The sequence below is a fragment of the Enoplosus armatus genome, chromosome 4 (genome assembly GCF_043641665.1).
Source record: "Enoplosus armatus isolate fEnoArm2 chromosome 4, fEnoArm2.hap1, whole genome shotgun sequence".
Taxonomy (NCBI): domain Eukaryota; kingdom Metazoa; phylum Chordata; class Actinopteri; order Centrarchiformes; family Enoplosidae; genus Enoplosus; species Enoplosus armatus.
Genome location: NC_092183.1, coordinates 22,760,456 through 22,778,439, shown reverse-complemented (window position 1 = coordinate 22,778,439; position 17,984 = coordinate 22,760,456). Strand labels below are relative to the sequence as shown.

The 17,984-nt window shown below is 43.0% G+C and overlaps 2 protein-coding genes and 1 pseudogene across 4 annotated transcripts; 2 read left to right on the top strand and 1 right to left on the bottom strand.

Annotated features, from left to right (window-relative positions):
• Positions 1–804: 804 nt before the first annotated feature.
• Positions 805–1,658, top strand: LOC139283838 (uncharacterized; annotated as a pseudogene).
• A 5,085-nt stretch (positions 1,659–6,743) lies between these two features.
• Positions 6,744–11,085, bottom strand: LOC139284579 (gypsy retrotransposon integrase-like protein 1). The gene is made up of 8 exons (XM_070904908.1): positions 10,719–11,085; positions 9,948–10,141; positions 9,740–9,851; positions 9,508–9,646; positions 9,170–9,224; positions 8,802–9,059; positions 8,599–8,715; positions 6,744–7,321 (listed from the first exon to the last, which is right to left on the bottom strand). The coding sequence occupies exons 1-8, from the start codon at positions 10,942–10,944 to the stop codon at positions 7,064–7,066; spliced, it is 1,359 nt and encodes a 452-aa protein (XP_070761009.1). The 5' UTR covers positions 10,945–11,085; the 3' UTR covers positions 6,744–7,063.
• Positions 11,086–11,896: 811 nt separating this feature from the next.
• Positions 11,897–16,467, top strand: ogfod2 (2-oxoglutarate and iron-dependent oxygenase domain containing 2). Of its 3 annotated transcripts, XM_070904572.1 has the most exons (7): positions 11,897–12,081; positions 12,223–12,279; positions 13,016–13,126; positions 13,200–13,299; positions 14,457–14,581; positions 14,946–15,203; positions 15,766–16,467. In XM_070904572.1, the coding sequence occupies exons 1-7, from the start codon at positions 11,947–11,949 to the stop codon at positions 16,030–16,032; spliced, it is 1,053 nt and encodes a 350-aa protein (XP_070760673.1). In that variant the 5' UTR covers positions 11,897–11,946; the 3' UTR covers positions 16,033–16,467. The 3 variants fall into 3 exon arrangements, with proteins under 3 accessions (XP_070760673.1, XP_070760672.1, XP_070760674.1); XM_070904571.1 differs by having other exon boundaries at positions 11,897–12,279; XM_070904573.1 differs by lacking the exon at positions 12,223–12,279 and having other exon boundaries at positions 11,933–12,081; positions 13,016–13,299.
• Positions 16,468–17,984: the final 1,517 nt, after the last annotated feature.

Genomic DNA, 17,984 nt, shown 5'->3' with positions numbered 1-17,984 from the left:
CATCATCCTTGTTGTGTTAATATATTTTTTATTTATTTAGTTAGGGTGGGGGAAGGGTTAGGGTTAGGATTAGGATTAGGAGGTTTTGCCCAAAGTGCACCCAGCTGCACTTACTTTTTGGTGAATAACATTTGAACGGAAGGTCGTAGAGTCTTGAAAGCAGGTCCTTGAATTGAAATAGTGGGACGGCCTTTCCAACGGTAGCATCCCCGAGTGTGTAGGAGCTTCCGTTCCGGAGATACGTCACTTCCTTTGGCCATGATTTTGTGTATCTCAGCAACGGAAGGTCGTAGAGAGCTGGGGACACGTCCTGCGTGTTCAGCATGGGCGAATTATGGGAGACGGATGGTGGTTTGGAGAGTGTACGAGGTTCGGTTGGGGAGATATGAACGTGGCCCCCTGCTGGCCGTGACCTGTTGTTACCATTCAGAGCGCTGCTGATCCAGGATTTTGGTAATCCTAAAAAGTTGGATTTTTGGATCAGGGGTGATCCTGATTCAATTTTTCTTTGAAAGAAACAGTACAAGGTCACTGGTGGACGTACTGACGTACTGCGGTAAGCGTATTGCTTCACTTCCAGCTTCTGTGTCATTGGTAGCGTGTGTGTTTGGCCGCTCTAAGCTCAAACAAGTTATATTTGTTTGGTATATATTTCATTACAGCGGCTAGCTAGCCGCTAACCACTTAAACGTACATTAGTTTTGCTTAACACTGATAGTTCTCTCCTTCTTTTAGCGACTTTTTCGCTAATCTCACAGTTGTTTACACACTATTCTGTCTGTTACATTAGCTTAGCAGCTAGCGATGGCTTCTCTCTCTCCTTCTCGCTCTCCTTCTCACTCTCCTGCTCTGTCCTGCTCGGTGTGTCAGATGTTTAGTTATTCCCCGCCTCCTTTAGCGATAATGGTAAATGTAATAAATGTAGTTTATTTAGCGTGCTGGAGGCGAGGCTCTGCGAGTTGGAGGCGCGGTTCCGCACCATGGAGACGGCTGTAGTCAGCCAACCCTCAGTAGCCGGTGCGGACCGACTCAGTGTAGCTCCTGCTAGCCGTCCCCCGGCAGCTCCCGAACAGCCGGGAAGCCAGGGAGGCTGGGTGACTATCCGAAGGAAGCATAGCCCTCGGCAGAAGCCCACGGTTCACCACCAACCACTTCATGTTTCTAACAGGTTCTCCCCACTCAGCGACACCGCTGAGAAGCAGATTCTGGTAATTGGCAGCTCCATAGTCAGAAACGTGAGGTTAGCGACACAAGCAACCATAGTGAAATGCATTCCTGGGGCCAGAGCGGGCGACATTGAATCAAATTTAAAACTGCTGGCTAAGGATAAGCGTAAATACAGTAAGATTGTTATTCACGTCGGCGGTAATGACTCCCGGTTACGCCAATCGGAGGTCACTAAAATTAACGTGGAGTCGGTGTGTACGTTTGCAAAAACTATGTCGGACTCCGTAGTTTTCTCTGGGCCCCTACCCAATTTGACCAGTGATGATATGTTTAGCCGCATGTCATCATTCAACCGCTGGCTGTCGAGGTGGTGTCCAGCAAACGATGTGGGCTTCGTAGATAATTGGCGGACTTTCTGGAGGAGACCTGGTCTGATGAGGAGAGACGGCATTCATCCCACTTTGGATGGAGCGGCTCTCATATCTAGAAATCTGACCGACTTTATTAGTGAACCAAAACCGTGACAACCCAGAGTCCAGACCAGGAGGCAGTCCTACACGCTTCTCTGCGCTTCCATTAGAGCAGTTATCCACCCAAAACCCCATAATGACTGTGTCTGCCCCCCGACCACTTAAATTAATTCAATCAAAGTTAAACAGGAGAGGAGTCGTTAATAAAAACTTAATAAAAATTAAGACCACTACTGCTATAGGCCAAAACAATAGGAAAATTAAGTGTGGACTGTTAAATATCAGATCTCTGTCATCTAAAGCTGTATTAGTAAACGAGCTAATATCAGAGAATCATATTGATCTACTGTGTCTGACAGAAACCTGGCTGTGTCATGAAGAGTATGTCAGCCTGAATGAATCCACTCCGCCCAGTCACACTAATACTCACATCCCTCGAGGCACCGGCCGAGGAGGTGGAGTTGCAGCCATCTTTGACTCAAGCCTGTTGATGAACTCTAGACCTAAACTGGATTATAACTCATTTGAAAGCCTCGTTCTGAGTCTCTCACTCCCAACCTGGAAAACACTGAAGCCAGTCTTATTCGTTATAGTCTATCGCGCTCCAGGTCCATACTCTGAATTCTTATCTGAATTCTCAGAGTTTTTATCAGGTTTAGTCCTTAAAACAGACAAAGTCATTATCGTAGGGGATTTTAATATTCATGTGGATGTTGATAAGGATAGCCTTGGTACTGCATTTATCTCTTTGTTGGATTCGATCGGCTTCTGTCAGAGGGAACAGAAACCCACTCACTGTTTTAATCACACCCTCGACCTGGTTCTGACATATGGACTTGAAATTGAACATCTAACTGTCTTTCCACAGAATCCTTTGTTATCGGACCATTATTTAACAACTTTTGAATTCCTATTACTGGACTACACGCCATTAGGCAAAAAAGTCTACACCAGATATCTATCTGATAGTGCTGTAGCTAAATTTAAGGAAGTGATTCCATCGGCATTAAATTCAATGCCATGTCTCAATACAACTGAGGACTCCTTTGCTAACCTTAGTCCCTCCCAAATGGACAATCTTGTTGACAGTGCTGCAGGCTCAATGCGATTGACACTTGACTCTATTGCCCCTCTTAAAAAGAAGATAATAAAACAAAGAAAGTCAGCTCCATGGTATAACACCCAAACCCGCAAATTAAAAAAACAGTGCAGAAACTTGAAAGGAAATGGCGCTCCACCAAACTAGAGGAATCACGTTTAATTTGGCAAGATAGTCTTAGAATTTATAGGAAGGCCCTCTGTAAAGCCAGAGCAGCCTATTACTCAACATTAATAGAAGAGAACAAGAACAACCCCAGGTTTCTCTTCAGCACTGTAGCCAGGCTGACAGAGAGTCACAGCTCTATTGAGCCATGTATTCCTATAACCCTCAGCAGTAATGATTTCATGAGCTTCTTTAATGATAAAATTCTAACTATTAGAGACAGAGTTGATCACCTCCTGTCTTCAGGTGGTACCTTACCTTCAAACACAGGAATCTCAGAAATAGCTGTAAAACCTGGTGTATATTTAGATTGCTTTTCTCCCATTGACCTTCACCAAATTACTAAAACTATCTCTTCATCTAAGCCATCAACTTGTCTCTAAGACCCCATCCCAACCTGGCTGCTCAAAGAGGTTTTACCTTTAGTCAGCACTTCTTTACTAGACATGATCAATCTGTCTTTATTAACAGGCTACGTACCACAGTCCTTTAAAGTAGCTGTAATTAAACCTCTTCTTAAAAAGCCCACTCTTGATCCAGAGGTTTTAGCCAACTATAGACCTATATCTAACCTTCCCTTTCTCTCCAAGATTCTTGAGAAAGCAGTCGCCAACCAGCTGTGTGACTTTCGACATGACAATAGGTTGCTTGAGGACTTTCAGTCAGGTTTCAGAGCTCATCATAGCACAGAGACAGCACTGGTGAAAGTTACAAATGACCTTCTAACTGCATCAGACAAAGGACTTGTCTCTATACTTGTTTTGTTAGATCTTAGTGCTGCATTCGACACCATTGACCATCATATCCTATTACAGAGACTGGAACATTTAATTGGCATCAAAGGAACCGCACTAAGCTGGTTTAAGTCGTATTTATCAATCTTGGAGTTGTCTTTGATCAGGACATGTCCTTTAACTCCCACGTAAAACAAACTTCAAGGACTGCCTTCTTTCACCTCCGTAACATTGCAAAAATCAGGAAGATCCTGTCTCAAACAGATGCAGAAAAATTAGTCCATGCATTTGTCACGTCTAGGCTGGATTATTGCAATTCCTTATTATCAGGCTGTCCCAATAAGTCCCTGAGGACTCTCCAGCTGATCCAGAATGCTGCAGCACGTGTACTGACAGGAACCAGGAAAAGAGATCATATTTCTCCTGTATTAGCTTCTCTGCACTGGCTCCCTGTAAAATCTAGAATAGAGTTTAAAATCCTTCTCCTCACCTACAAAGCTCTTACTGGTCAGGCACCATCATATCTTAAAGAGCTCATAGTACCCTATTACCCCACTAGAGCACTCCGCTCCCAGAATGCAGGGCTGCTTGTGGTTCCTAGAGTCTCCAAAAACAGAACAGGAGCCAGAGCCTTCAGCTATCAAGCTCCTCTCCTGTGGAATCGGCTCCCAGTTTGGGTCCGGGAGGCAGACACACTCTCTACTTTTAAGAGTAGGCTTAAAAGTTTGCTTTTTGATAACGCTTATAGTTAAGGGCTGGCTCAGGCCTGCCTGGACCAGCCCCCTAGTTGTGCTGCTATAGGCCTACACTGCTGGGGGACTTCCCATGATGCACTGAGCTTTCCTCCTCTCCCTCCTCATCTTTGCACATTCATCACAGCCCAATGCGTGTTACTAACTTTATTTCTTCCCCGGAGTTTCTTTGTGCTTTGTCGACTCATAGGTCGCTGTGGATCGTGGTCCTGGTACGCCTGGGTGCTGCTGCCGCCATGGGCCTGCCTGACTCTCATCACTACAGTTATTATGTTTAGTCGTAGTTCTGTCACTATTAAAGCTCCTATTATTAATCTAAGCTAATATTACAGCTATTTCTACTGTTAGTGCTGCCATACATCTTTGCCTACCTGTCTGTCTGTCTGTCTATCTGTGTCTCTACGTCTATCTCTCTGTCTCTGTCTCTCCCTCCCTCTCTTTCTTTCTTTCTCTCTCTCTCTCTCTCTCTCTCTCTCTCTCCCTCAAACCCAACCGGTCAAAGCAGATGACCGCCCACCTAGAGTCTGGTTCTGCTCGAGGTTTCTGCCTCTTAAAAGGAAGTTTTTCCTTGCCACTGTCGCCAAAGTGCTTGCTCATGGTGGGAATTGTTGGGTCTCTGTAATAACATTATAAAGAGTCGGTCTAGACCTGCTCTATTTTGTATTTTGAGATGACTTTGTTGTGATTTGGCGCTATATAAATAAAATTGAATTGAATTGAATTGAAATTGAATTGAAAGTGTGTTTTGACATTCATTGTGAATGGGCGAGTGTTTTTGTTGAATAACTTTTGAAGGGAAGGTGCTAGAGACTTGGAAGCATGATTTGTCTGCATATATCGGGTACTGTACGTCTGTCTGTACGAGTTTGCGTTGCGGAGATACGAGTTGCCTCCATCCTCCATAGGAAATGAATGGGGTGATTTTCAAGCGAAAAAAAAGTGTGGAGTGAGGTGAAAAATCCCTAAGAAAATGGTCTTGCTGGAAAGTAGTTAGGAGCACGTTTCAGGAAATTTGGAGTGGATTGGAGTAGACTTGTTTTTTGAGCATTTTGGTGGCTTGCTAGTTGACTAGCACTAGCCTGGCGCCTTTCCCTGACCTTAACCAGTGTGAGATGTGTTGCCTAAACCCAACCTTGAGCTTGCCTCCCCCTGTGTTGGTTAGGGTAAGGATAGAGGAGAGGTCAGGGTTAGTGTTTGGGTTGGTGGGGACTTAAACTTGCATAAGTGATATGCAATGTTATTTCTGATTCGTATGTGCAGTATGGATTTGGAATATCTAAAGTGGATATCAGGACTTTGCACCCTCCCTTTTATTTTTAAAGCTGCAATAATCAATATTTTCTATATTGACAATGGCTCAAATGACAATGTGAAATGTGAAAATGGTCGTTCGTAGTGACAACCCTACAGAGAATTCACTTAAAACTCGGCAGTTGTCTTGCTTCACTCTCACAGCTCAAATCAACAGAGTTTCCAGAAGCAACAGGCAGCTGTTTACAGTAAAAAAAGATTAACGTACACAACCTGCCCAGCACCAAATGGTGGACACACAAGTTGGCCACTAGATAGTGAACATAGTGGGGCATTAAGCAGATAAAGAGACGGATGTTTTTCTCAGGAGTTGGTGGAGACCAAAACAAAGCTGAGAGGAGAGTGAATATAGGAGTCGGCATTGGTCGAGTGACCAGAAACATGACTCCAAGTAAATGGTAACGTTGCTCTGCGTGTTAATAGGCCACTGTTTGCTAATGCGTTTACTCTGACAACTTTGTTAGGTCATAGGTCAGAGGTTATGTTTTCAGCTTGTTCTGCTGCCCTCAAGTGGCCAACAAGACAAAGGAAATGATGAATGCAGCTTTAATATACACAGGTGTGAAATGAATGCCACATCTCTCAATTTTTTAACTGTCATTTATCTATCTGGATAAATGTGTTGTCTTTAAGAACTGACTGAAAGCAAAGTGAAGAAGCTACTGTTTTAGCTAACTTTTGGAAACCCAAACCTCATTATTGCAAATACCTCTGACTTATTATAGAACAAATTATTTGCATATTCTCCTTTTTTTAATTTTTTTTTTTTAAGCTCAGTCAGACTTTTGGTGTTTGTGTGTTTCTACATTCTGCAATGGTGAAATGCAGGGCCAAGGTTTGTCCACAAATATAAATCATTAGACAAGACTAAATTACTTAAGAATATGAAAGCGTGTACCGGTATATAAACAGTTTTAAAAAAACACAGACTCCACTTAATAACACTAACAAATGCTATAAGGAAAATTTCACTTCCCATCACGTAATGATATACACAGAGTCTACAAAAACTAAACAATACCTTTATTTTAAAGTATTGGAGCTTAGAAATGTATTGTATGATAAAGTGAAAACTAAAAATAAGTTAACATAATTTTCATGGGAAACAGTGTTATTTTGTAAGGAAATAGGGGGGGAAAAGCTCAACAATTCATGTGGGTCAATGTTTACGGCCATTTCTTTGCCGAGTGTGATTCATCTACAAGTGACGCATCAACCAGCAGTACGTTAGTAGCACTAATCATCACACTCATTTCACCGACACCTGGATTTCCGTCTTCTATCCGAGACTTCAGGCAGCTCATGACAGCATGTAGTCGTGCTCCACTGATGTGTCCTCTCTACGGTCTTTTCAATCTGTCCTCCTCAGTGGACGTCAGACTCAGCTAAATCGTACGTTAACTCAGTCTTTATGTCTTCCGAGCTGCTTTGCTCGGTGGCCAGCACCGTCTCAACGGGAAAAGACAAATAAAAACTCTCTTTCAGTTTCTTTGGGGAGGGCGAGTCTCCGGCGCAGAACAGAGGATCTGCCATTTTAAAAGTCACCGAGGGCATGCTCTGTGCCCTGCGTTTGGCGTTCTTCTTCTTCTCTTGTTTGTAGGCTGCGTTCATATTGGCTGTCACCTGGAAATGGGAAACACACACACATACAGACACAGAACAGAAGGGATGGGAAAAAGACAAGAAGGACAAAACAAATCTCCAAATCTACCATGTCAAACACAGCAGTTATGTTAATAAGATTACCAATTGGGCCCATAAATGTGTGTATTTGTGAATGTTTCTGTTGTTGCATAACACGTGGGTACTCCTGGTGTTAACTCTGTATCTTAAATAATTGATACAGAGTTTCTGTGGCAGAAGCCTGTGCTGTAAGAATCAGGTTTCTGTCATGTAAAACACATGATTGTGTTCACAAGAATGGTGCATGAACATCACCATGACAACATTGTGTCCGACATGTCACGATACATGTCAACACGTCTGGGGGAACACAGAAAATCTGTGCGGACAATCAGGAACAAAGTATGCAGAGGCTTTGGCAACCCTCGTAGCCCTTTATATTGGTTGTTTTCACAAATGATAGCTAAGATCAGCTATGGCCAATCAGTGAATTAACAAACGCTTTTAAAGCTGCACTAAATATTTTCTTTATATTGACAAAGTGTAATGTGAAATGTGTCCCTCTGAGTGATGAACCCACAAAGAATTATTATCAAACGCTGCAGACCCCCTCAGTTCTATGGAGCGTTTTTTGCGTCTTTTACTTCCATACCTAGCAACCTGTTTTCATCAAGGCAGCTTTGATAAACAAACTGGTGCGCCTCTCGCTCACACCAAACAGCAGACAAAGTTAGCGGCTGGCTGGTGTACTTAGTGGAGCATTTAGCAGCTGAAGAGCCAGAGCCCAAAATGTGTTTTAATTTAAGGCAAATTTTGCTCTGATGTGTAAATAGGCAACTGTTTGCTAACATTTAAAAAGGTGATAACACATCAGTGTTTTTCAGCTTGTTCTGCTGCCCCCAAGTGGCCATACGACAAAAACAAAACAAACCAAAAAAACAATTAATGCAGCTTTAAAGATTTGAATGAATTCAGGCATTTAAATGTCCCTGAAACTGTGACCTCATGCTGTGTAACTAAAAAGTCCAAACAATAAACATCTTTAACACACCCGCCTTTCTGCCTGTCCCATCAAATCAAACTGCCTTTCTCTCCATAATGAAGCCCATTTTAAGATTGAACCCTCACTGCCTAACATACATCCAAAAAGTAAAAAACTGTACATCACACTAAGAAAACATCGACGCTCATGGGACCTTTAAAGACGCAGCAATGAGAATCATCATTCCTGAACTTCAAAACCCACAAAGCAGTGTCTGACTGTAACAGTGAATTACCAGCTGCTTCACAGAGTTCTGCTGCTCCTGCATTATGGCCATGTATGTTGAGGCCTTCTCCTTTGTGGAGTACATATCCTGCTCTTGGTCGCTGTAATTCAGCAGGCTCAACGTAGTCTAGAGGAGAGGAAATAAAATTAGTAAAGCGAAACAATCCCGCACTGTGGGAATTCTTTTCTTCTTCTTGACAATGCGAACCTCACCTCGTTTGGCAAATTAGCTTTCCTGTTGAACATGAGGGAGTACGGGGTGAACTTGGTGGTGGGGTTGGTGGACGTCCTGAACAGAAACAGCACGGGGTCCAGGAAGTCGTCCCATTCGGCCTGCTTCTCCGTTACCATCTGCACGACGGCTTCCTTCAGTAAAGGACCCGTGCAGTCGTGCAGCGGGTTGAGCTGAGGTTGCTCCAGACGGGAAACCTTCTGCACGATGCTCCACCTGTCGCACAGCAGCTTCGTCACCTAGAAAACGCCGGTATGGGCACTGATTAAACTGACTCACGACAGCGCTACACTCTCGGATCCTTTCATTGATCTGCTTATTTGAATGAACTTTGTGACTCCCATCTCACCTCATCACAGAAGTCCGCATTCTGCGCGCACACTATTGTTTTAGGGGCACCGAACCTGATTGAACAGAGAACAGAATGATTTCAATTTCAAGTTGAAAAGTATTAATGCCACCATCCCAATAGTGGCCTTTTATTTAAGATTTGGAAAATCTTCAAATGAATTAAGTACTATCAAAAACATCAAATGATTTGGTTTCAGGGCTGATGAAAATTGTCTCACATGGAGGACTAAATAACACATTCTGGCAAATTACATCTAAATACATCAATAGATTATATTGGTAAAACCCTTGTTTCAACCAGTGTGATTATTCAAGATTTTTGTTAAATGATTTTACCTGTATATGCATTTGGAAATGCATCTCGCGACGGAGAGAGCGTCCGTCTTTTGCACTGGAAAAGCTTCTGGCCATTTACTAAAGTAATCAATGAGGACTGTAACGTTGGTGTTACCTTGCTGGGTCTCTGGGAAAGGCCCTGGTGAAGAGAAAAGGAAAACAGACAGCGGGTCTCAAAGTGTGGAGAGAAATTATACAGCAGCATTTGATGAAATTAATTGGAGGTAAAAACCTATAATGTCAATCCCAACAATATCCCAAGGTGCGTCCACTTTTATAGGCCGGACAGTCCTCGCCAGGTTTTTATTCCTCTCTGTGTGCTGACAGGTCTCACATACTTTTATCTGAAAGAAGCAGACCAGTTATCATTAAGGTCTGAGCTTATCATCATAATGTCCCAGTGATGTTAACAGAACGGTGAAGACATAAAGATGTATTACCCAATCCACTACGTCCTTGATGATCCCCAGCCAGTAGTACTTGCTCTGGATCCTGTGGACAGTCTTCTTTTGGCCCAGGTGATTGCCGATGTCATTGAAGTGGCAGTCGAGAAAGATCTGCCTCTTCCTCTCAGCCTCTATCACCACTTCCCTCTTCTCTTCTTTCTTGGGTCCCACATAGTACAGCTTGCCCTCTTGAATGAAGATATGAAGGAAGAGTGGGACATGCTGTGGCACACTTTAGGTATTCTGACTCTAAGAGGTTCTGAATACCCCTTCATGAACACTTGTGGCGTACGGAGAGGACGTCACACCATACTCCATTCAAAATAATCAGTATTTAGTGTTGTCTTGCATATCTTAAAAGGCAGACATACAGATAAAACATAACTAGGAACTGCTGAGAGCAGTTGAGGTCCACCCCTCAGTTTGGCATACACTCTATTTACCAAACACCACTTAATCTCCAGAAAATATGAACTTTTTTACTTCGAATGTTGTTTCCATAAAGACACCTAGAGCCAGTTATACAAGTTGAGATATACCTCATTTACAGTGCTGGTTCTAGTGAACCACACAATTAGTGAGTCGAATTTTCTACAGGCTCCTACAGATTCATATAATATATTACGTTACGTCCTACAAGGTATACACTTGCCGAAAAGCCTGGCGATTTTAAATTGCCGTGTTTTTTGAATGGAAGTTCGTGATGCCAACAGACGTTTGTAGCTAGAGAGAAATTTAAATGAAAGGTTATCAAATAACCCTCACCATCAATGATAAATTTCTGGGCGTATCTTTTGAGATTCTTCTTTTGTAAAGGGTTCATCGTCTGAGGAAAGCAGCCTTGAGCCACGAAAGTGTAAATGTCACCGAATTTATTGGAGCTTGATTCAACCACCTCCTCCTCAGCCACTTGCAACGACTCCACGCTTAACATTTCCGCTTCGACTTTATAAAACGAGTAGGGACAGCGATAATACACCTCAATAAACATACATGGGCTGGTTACCAATCGGCATATTTAGCAGCGGTGCTAGCTACCGCTAACGAAGACAGATAATCCACAACAAAATCACAACAGGATGAAGACACAAAGCGTGTGCTTGGCGGCTGCTGCTGCTGCTGCTGCTTCTTCTTCTTCTTCTTCTTCTTCTTCTTCTTCTTTTCTCGTAATGAATTTCCGGCAGGCTGTACGCTGAAAAGCGTGATGCTGCCCTCCACAGACGAGGGTTTACCGTTTATTCTATATTCTTACGTACAGGCCAGTTGAGTGGAGACATTTTTAGATTACTCTACCAATAGGTTGACAATTCATTTCAGATGCAAGCATAGACTCGAAAGAGAAAGCCGAGAGACTCCCTGAATAATAACGGGAATAATAATGTTGCCATTCACTTCTGTATTTGTTACATGAGAACACAACATGCTGTCCACACTGACGCCGAGCGTCTGGATGTTTGTCTGTGACTTTCACATAGGTGGCTGGACCACAATGCCCCAATCTCAGCCGAGCGAGGACACCTGAATGCATGCTGTATATAGCCCGTATGTATAGCATAGTTACACAGCCACCACTGGAGGGAAATAAACCGTTAAACCAGTCACAATTTTGCGTTAAAGTGCTTCCGTTAGCCTCCTTCAAAATAAAGGTTTATAACTAGAAAGGCGTATAGTTACAGGCTACTGTAACCACGGGGCAGTAAATGAGCAATCTCTTCGCAGCCATGTTAGCCTTACATTAGAGCAAAGTCAGCTTTGTTTCCCTGTCATAAAAAAAAGAACAGCGTGCCACCAAATGTATTACACGTTAAGTCAACCCTGAATTTGTGGAGGTGACACTTTTATTTTGAGGACTCTGAACCGGAAGTGTTATGAGTGTGTTTTGCTGCTAGCGCAGAAGTGCCGGTGTAGCCACTCGCTCAGTTATCAGTCTTAGTGAACGCCCTACGTTTTTCTGCGCGTTTCATGAAAAGCAGTCCATTTTAAACGAGTAGTAATGACAAACGAGGAGGACGGAAATTCGCAGTTTTACATCTGTAACTGTTTCACGACCGATAACATTTTCCTGGAGGACTACAGGCTCCATGTCCGCTTTGAATCTGAGCAGCAGTTCAGACGGGACTATCAGGCGGTGGGTGGACACCAGTTAGCATTTCTGAAACAAAAACAATGTCTGGAGACACGTGCCCGGTTTGTAAACTCTACTGACAAGTGTGTGTGTGTGTGTGTGTGTGTGTGTGCGCGCGCGCATGTGTTAATTATTGCTACGCAGTTGCTCGGGAGGCTTGGTTGCGTAACGGAGCAACAGGTTGAGGATGTGCTCAACAAGGTAAGAAAGTGCGTTCGTGTCTTTTAACTGCGCGCGCGTGTGTGTGTTTAAGTGACAAACAAAAGCAACAACAATTCAAGGCAGAGACCAGTTCCTGACATGACTTACATTTGGTTGAGTCTGACATTAGATTGACTTCGATTTAGGTGTGAAACAAACCTCAAACATCTGTCTGATAATACAGCTGCTGCACCCACTCAGACACCTGAGACATGCCCCCCCCCAGCTGAAACAATTAGATGAATAATCGATTAGTTGAATCATAAACTATTTAATTGTTTAGTCGCTTATGTCATTTATAAAGTAAATTCCACCACAACTGAGAATATTTGGGTTTTGGACTGTTGGTCAGACAAAACAAGACATTTGAAGTAGAAATTAGCCAGGCTGATATCGGCCGATATTAGTTAACTGCAGATATATCGGTGTCATGTATGCCGGCTGATAAGCAACAAGCCATGTCAGTACAGAAATGCCAAACAAGGTTTGAGGTCATTAGGAAACACTGTCTCCATGACATGAGTTTGTCCACCGGAGACTGACAAGTTGATTTTCTTTTATAAAAGAACTATTAGTTTGTTGGAGGATCCCCATGTTATGATGTAAGAGAATTAAGTTGTGATTGCTTAATCGATAAAACATTTTATATTAAGGTAACGAGGTAAAGCTGTGATCATGAGGTGACGCCCTCCATCCCTACTACACTGCTACTTACCTGTGTGACGACTCTGTTTAGATTTCGCAGGAAGTGGACAGGCGGAGGCGTCTGGGCGTGGCGTCTGCTGAGAGAGCTGCTGCTATCAAAGACACGTACCGGCCTCTCCATCCTCATGTCTACCGTCTGCAGGTATTTACCGCATCAGCCACAGCTAATAGCGCCATTATTAATAATGTGCCATCAACATAGTGCCTCTCCTCAGGAGTCCTACCTCGCACCAAAGTTCAGGCAGATAGTTGAGGAGTGCCGAAGCAGGGACGCCGGTGAAGACGGCCTCTCAGGCTTCTTGGAGGAAGAGGCGGGTGAGCTGGAGCGTGCTTTCATTTCCTAGTGCTTCACATCAAAAGAGTACCCATAATGCCGTGCAAGTTTGAGTTGTAACAGACTACGATTGCTAAACTTTGAGACAAAAAAAAAAGGCTTAGTAAAAAGTAGTAACTCCTAAGTGTAGGAAAAAGATGACTACAATTATGTCTACCCACAATGCCCCCTCGAATCAGCCAATAGTGGGCCTCCAAGGGTGTTGTGTCATGACCGCATCACACCGTGTCATGATTAAGACTGCATACATTGTATTGTAACACTTGGATACGTCAGTGTATTGAAACACGAGAGGGAAATGTTGAAGCTATTTCCCCCACAGTTATGTTGACAGTATCAATATATGCAATTTGGGATTTTCATTTAAAAAAAAAAATTTGTATGAGACATAGTAACTATTTTTGGGAGCTAAGATCCAGTGTGAGGACACTGTAGAAGTTGAGGTTTGACAGCATCATTTGATGATGACCGTTCTGTTTGAAGATTGAACAATGATTCAAATGTAAGGATAATATAAACATTGCTGATGGAAGGTTGAAAGGCTGGTGGATGCAACGGCAGATGCCAGAGATGTGAAGCGGGAGACACCAGCACTAGCAGGGTCTTTCCTGTCATTTCCACCCTATTTGTTCATAGTGATTGCACCACATTATCTTTTGGTTTTTTTTTGGACGACAATATATGGATGTATGAATATGTTACATGGAGTGTCGTGGGAATTTCAGGAAAAACAGAAGACTGGCAACAAGGGAGTAGTTCTTGTGGTTTTATTCACGTCTGCAGACGGACGGTTCCGACAGCAACTCAATTGTCCCTGCCCGGCTGACCGTACTGCATCTCAGAGTGGTCTGCTTTTATACAGCATGTACAGTACAATATGAACACTTGTAAGACATACGTCACTCTCTTTGACAGTCATCACCTTGTAAGGATCAAGTCCCCAATAAATGATAATTATAGACAGCTGAAAATGCACCACTGAGAACACGTAGAGAAGTCTATGGTCCCTTGCTAGGGTCAAAGGGCACCACAGCAAATACCTGTGACCTAAAATAAACTCTTCAGGGTGAAGAAGGGATATGTTGTATTTTCCCACTACATGGAGCATCTTGAATTTACTCCCATCTTTCTGTTGAAGCTGTGCGGGTGTATCGCTTCCCTGTGTTTGAGAGAGGCTTCTGTGAGGAGCTGGTGGAGGAGCTGGAGCACTTTGAGCAGTCCTCAGCCCCCAAAGGAAGACCCAACACAATGAACCATTACGGGGTAATGTACCTGTTGCTGCTGGCCGAAGCCCCGTAGAGCACCATCTAATCACTGCTCATGCCATGACTTTTGGATCCTTGGTCCCTTAAATCATGAAATATGTGCAACTGTTTGAAATATGAGAGGTTTATTCCAGGCAGGTACATGCAGGGACTTTCATAGCTTTTTAAAGAAAGTCAAGGGTCATCTCACAGCAGCATGCTTATGCTGCCTGTCTTTAAAAAATCATTGCATTATATGGTTGTTAGCCCTCCAGCTAAAACCTTAAATTAGGAACGTATAAAATGTGACCACGAAAGAGCTCTGACTTGAATATGTATGGGCGTGAAAAGGTCAGGGAGTTAAACATGAGGGTCTCTTCCAGATCCTCCTGAATGAACTGGGCTTTGACGAGGGCTTCATCACGCCCCTCCGTGAGTACTACCTGCACCCGCTCACCTCCCTGCTGTACCCGGACTGCGGGGGGCGCTGTCTGGACAGCCACAAGGCCTTTGTTGTTAAATACGACATGAATGAGGACCTGGACCTGAGCTACCACTACGACAACGCAGAGGTCACCCTCAATGTTTCCCTGGGCAAGGACTTCACCGAGGGCAACCTTTATTTTGGTGACATGAGACAGGTGAACATGCTGTAATGCTAGAACTATTATCACCACACCTACAGCCCCCACGTCTGCTGCTTGTAGCATTATGTAATTCAATTTAACAATGTCAACAAACATAATGACACTTTAAGCAGCCAGCTACATGGCGTATTATTGTGGAGAGCTGACAACCACGCCTTGCACAACAGGTTTTCCTCTAGGTGAGACGTTATTATGATGCTTCTCTTAAATACTTGTCTGTGCATTTTGAATCCTTTTCTTTCTCTTCCACTGACAATTTTACCTGCAGGAAGTTACAGAAATAGTTACAGAAGTTAGTTACAGAAATAAATCCTTACCGGAGAGAACTTTACTTAAATAATATTTAAAGAGATTTCATGAGAAACAAAAAGTATACAATTTCACACATGCTCTTATTGTTGCTGATAAAACTTTGAAATATTTTCTGGCACTTTAGAAATACTATAATCGCATCCCATTAGAAACATTAAGCCACCTAATGTTTTAAATATAATAGTTCAATATGACAGAAACGCTAAATCATGTCTAAAGTCAGTGGTTTTGTTGCCCCCTGCAGGTGCCTTTAAGTGAGACGGAGTGTACAGAGGTTGAACACAGGGTGACCGAGGGCGTCCTCCACCGGGGCCAGCACATGCATGGGGCCCTGCCCATCTCCTCCGGCCAGCGCTGGAACCTCATCATCTGGATGAGAGGCTCCCGGGAGCGCAACAAGCTGTGCCCCATGTGCAACCGGAGGCCGACGCTGGTGGAAGGGGAGGGTTTCGCCGACGGGTTCACCAAGCACTCCGACGCGCCGCTGAACACCTCGTGTGTGTTGACGTGACGCGCCCCGCCGCTGTCGATTAAGACGTGTGTGTAGGATTTGAAGCGTGCGACTTTGGCGTCCCCAGGTGGTAGTATCAAAAAAGAGACTGTGGCAGACAGCAACCTACGCTGCTACCTCCGACTAAATCATTTGGGTTCATCCAATATAAATGTTCTGTCTGGCTGGAGTAGGCAGACATGCTGCGGAGTGATTACACTGGGCGACTGTAGAAAGCCATTAAATTGACTTAATTCTAATGACATATGTTGACTGTATTCCAAATTGGAATGATGCATATTTATTATTTGTACTATTAATAATAGCAATGGCACTATAATTCTGTGTTTCAGAAATTCGCGGTAGTGTCCTATTTTGTGACATGTGTATGTATGACTTTATGTATGACTATTAGTCCAATAATATGAAAAAACCCATACAGTATGATTGTACTGAATGTCGTGCAAAAGATGATTTAGAAATAAAATGTTTAAAAATTAGCGACTGTTTCTCTTTCATTACCGATTCCAATACTCAAAGTCAGGGCGTCCTGTAATACCGAGTAGCGATCTGGTAGCAGTGCTCTCTTTCCCCAAATTTAAAGTCTGTAAAGCTCATTTTGTGAAACTTACTGGGAATATTTTTTGTATAAGGTCACATGAGGCCAGGGATTGCTGTGGCATTCAGTCAGTGAATATAGCGGGAATACTTAAAGGCACCCTGTGGACTTTTTGACCACTAGTAGTGCTGTAGAGCAATGTTTTTACGAGTGGGTCCCCGTTCTGTTTGTATGGTGCACACATTACTGCTGCTGGTTTCATGCTGGTGGCGGTAACGCGCAGTAGCTATATCCAGTACATCATCTTTTCCCACAGTTGTTTATCAGTCAGTGACAGCTCATATCAGAAGTCAACATTGCTAATATTAAACTGTTCCTCTGCCAGCAGAATCTGCTAGTTTTTGTCCTATTTTTGGATGGCTGGCTGTGATCTGGTGTTTTCCTATTGACCGACTGTGTTGACTGTTTTTGCGAAATGTGGTTGATGAGTGGTGGAGCAGGAAGATAGGAAGTTGACACACATTTGTGATGGTGTGCATTTCACTTTTGACATCTACAGATTTCTCAGTTATGCTATAGATTTTGGGAGGGGAGGGGTCACTATGTTCAACACATGACAAGCCACATCATTTGGAATAATGGAATTTTAATGACATAAATTATATCTGTCAGTTCATGAATATCCATCATGTGTGCATTTCTGGCTATTGTCTTATGCAAGTAGTGTTGTGTTGGAAGTTAATTATGTTCTCCTACACAGTCTTTGAGAGTACAAACACAAATATAAACCTGTACGCTACGTCCAGCATAATAAATCGATCCTTTTCAGCAACATCAGGACTTTTTGGTTGTTTCTTTTTGTGCCAATATGGAGTGATGAACTGGAGGGACACAGGGGAAAGGGAGCTGGTTCTCAGGGATCAGAGGCACACTACAGCATATTCAAGCAAACACCAAAACAAATATGCACAGGCTAACATACCGTAGAAGGCATGGCTTTGTACAGTAGACTCATGGTAAATAGTTAGTGTCACTAACACGGTGCTTGTTTTCACATCTCCTGCTGCAAAATCAAACTGTACACAGGCTGACGTGAAATGAAAGTTTAGACATTGTACTGATTTCAAGATTACTTTGGGTTTAGAGTAATTGCATTAATAGTACAGTATCAATATATAGCTACATATGTTTCACATCAAATATATCATCCTATACAGCACATACAGATAAACATGTCCTCTCTTATTATGGCTATTTACATCATACAAGTAAATAAATAAATTTAGTTTTTAATATATTATTTAAAACAAAAATGCACCAATTTAAAAGTAGATGCAGCTAAAATGTCTCCAACTGCACTGATTGGATGAGAACCATTTCAGTCTGTTAAGGTGTCAGATTGTCCATAGCTGTC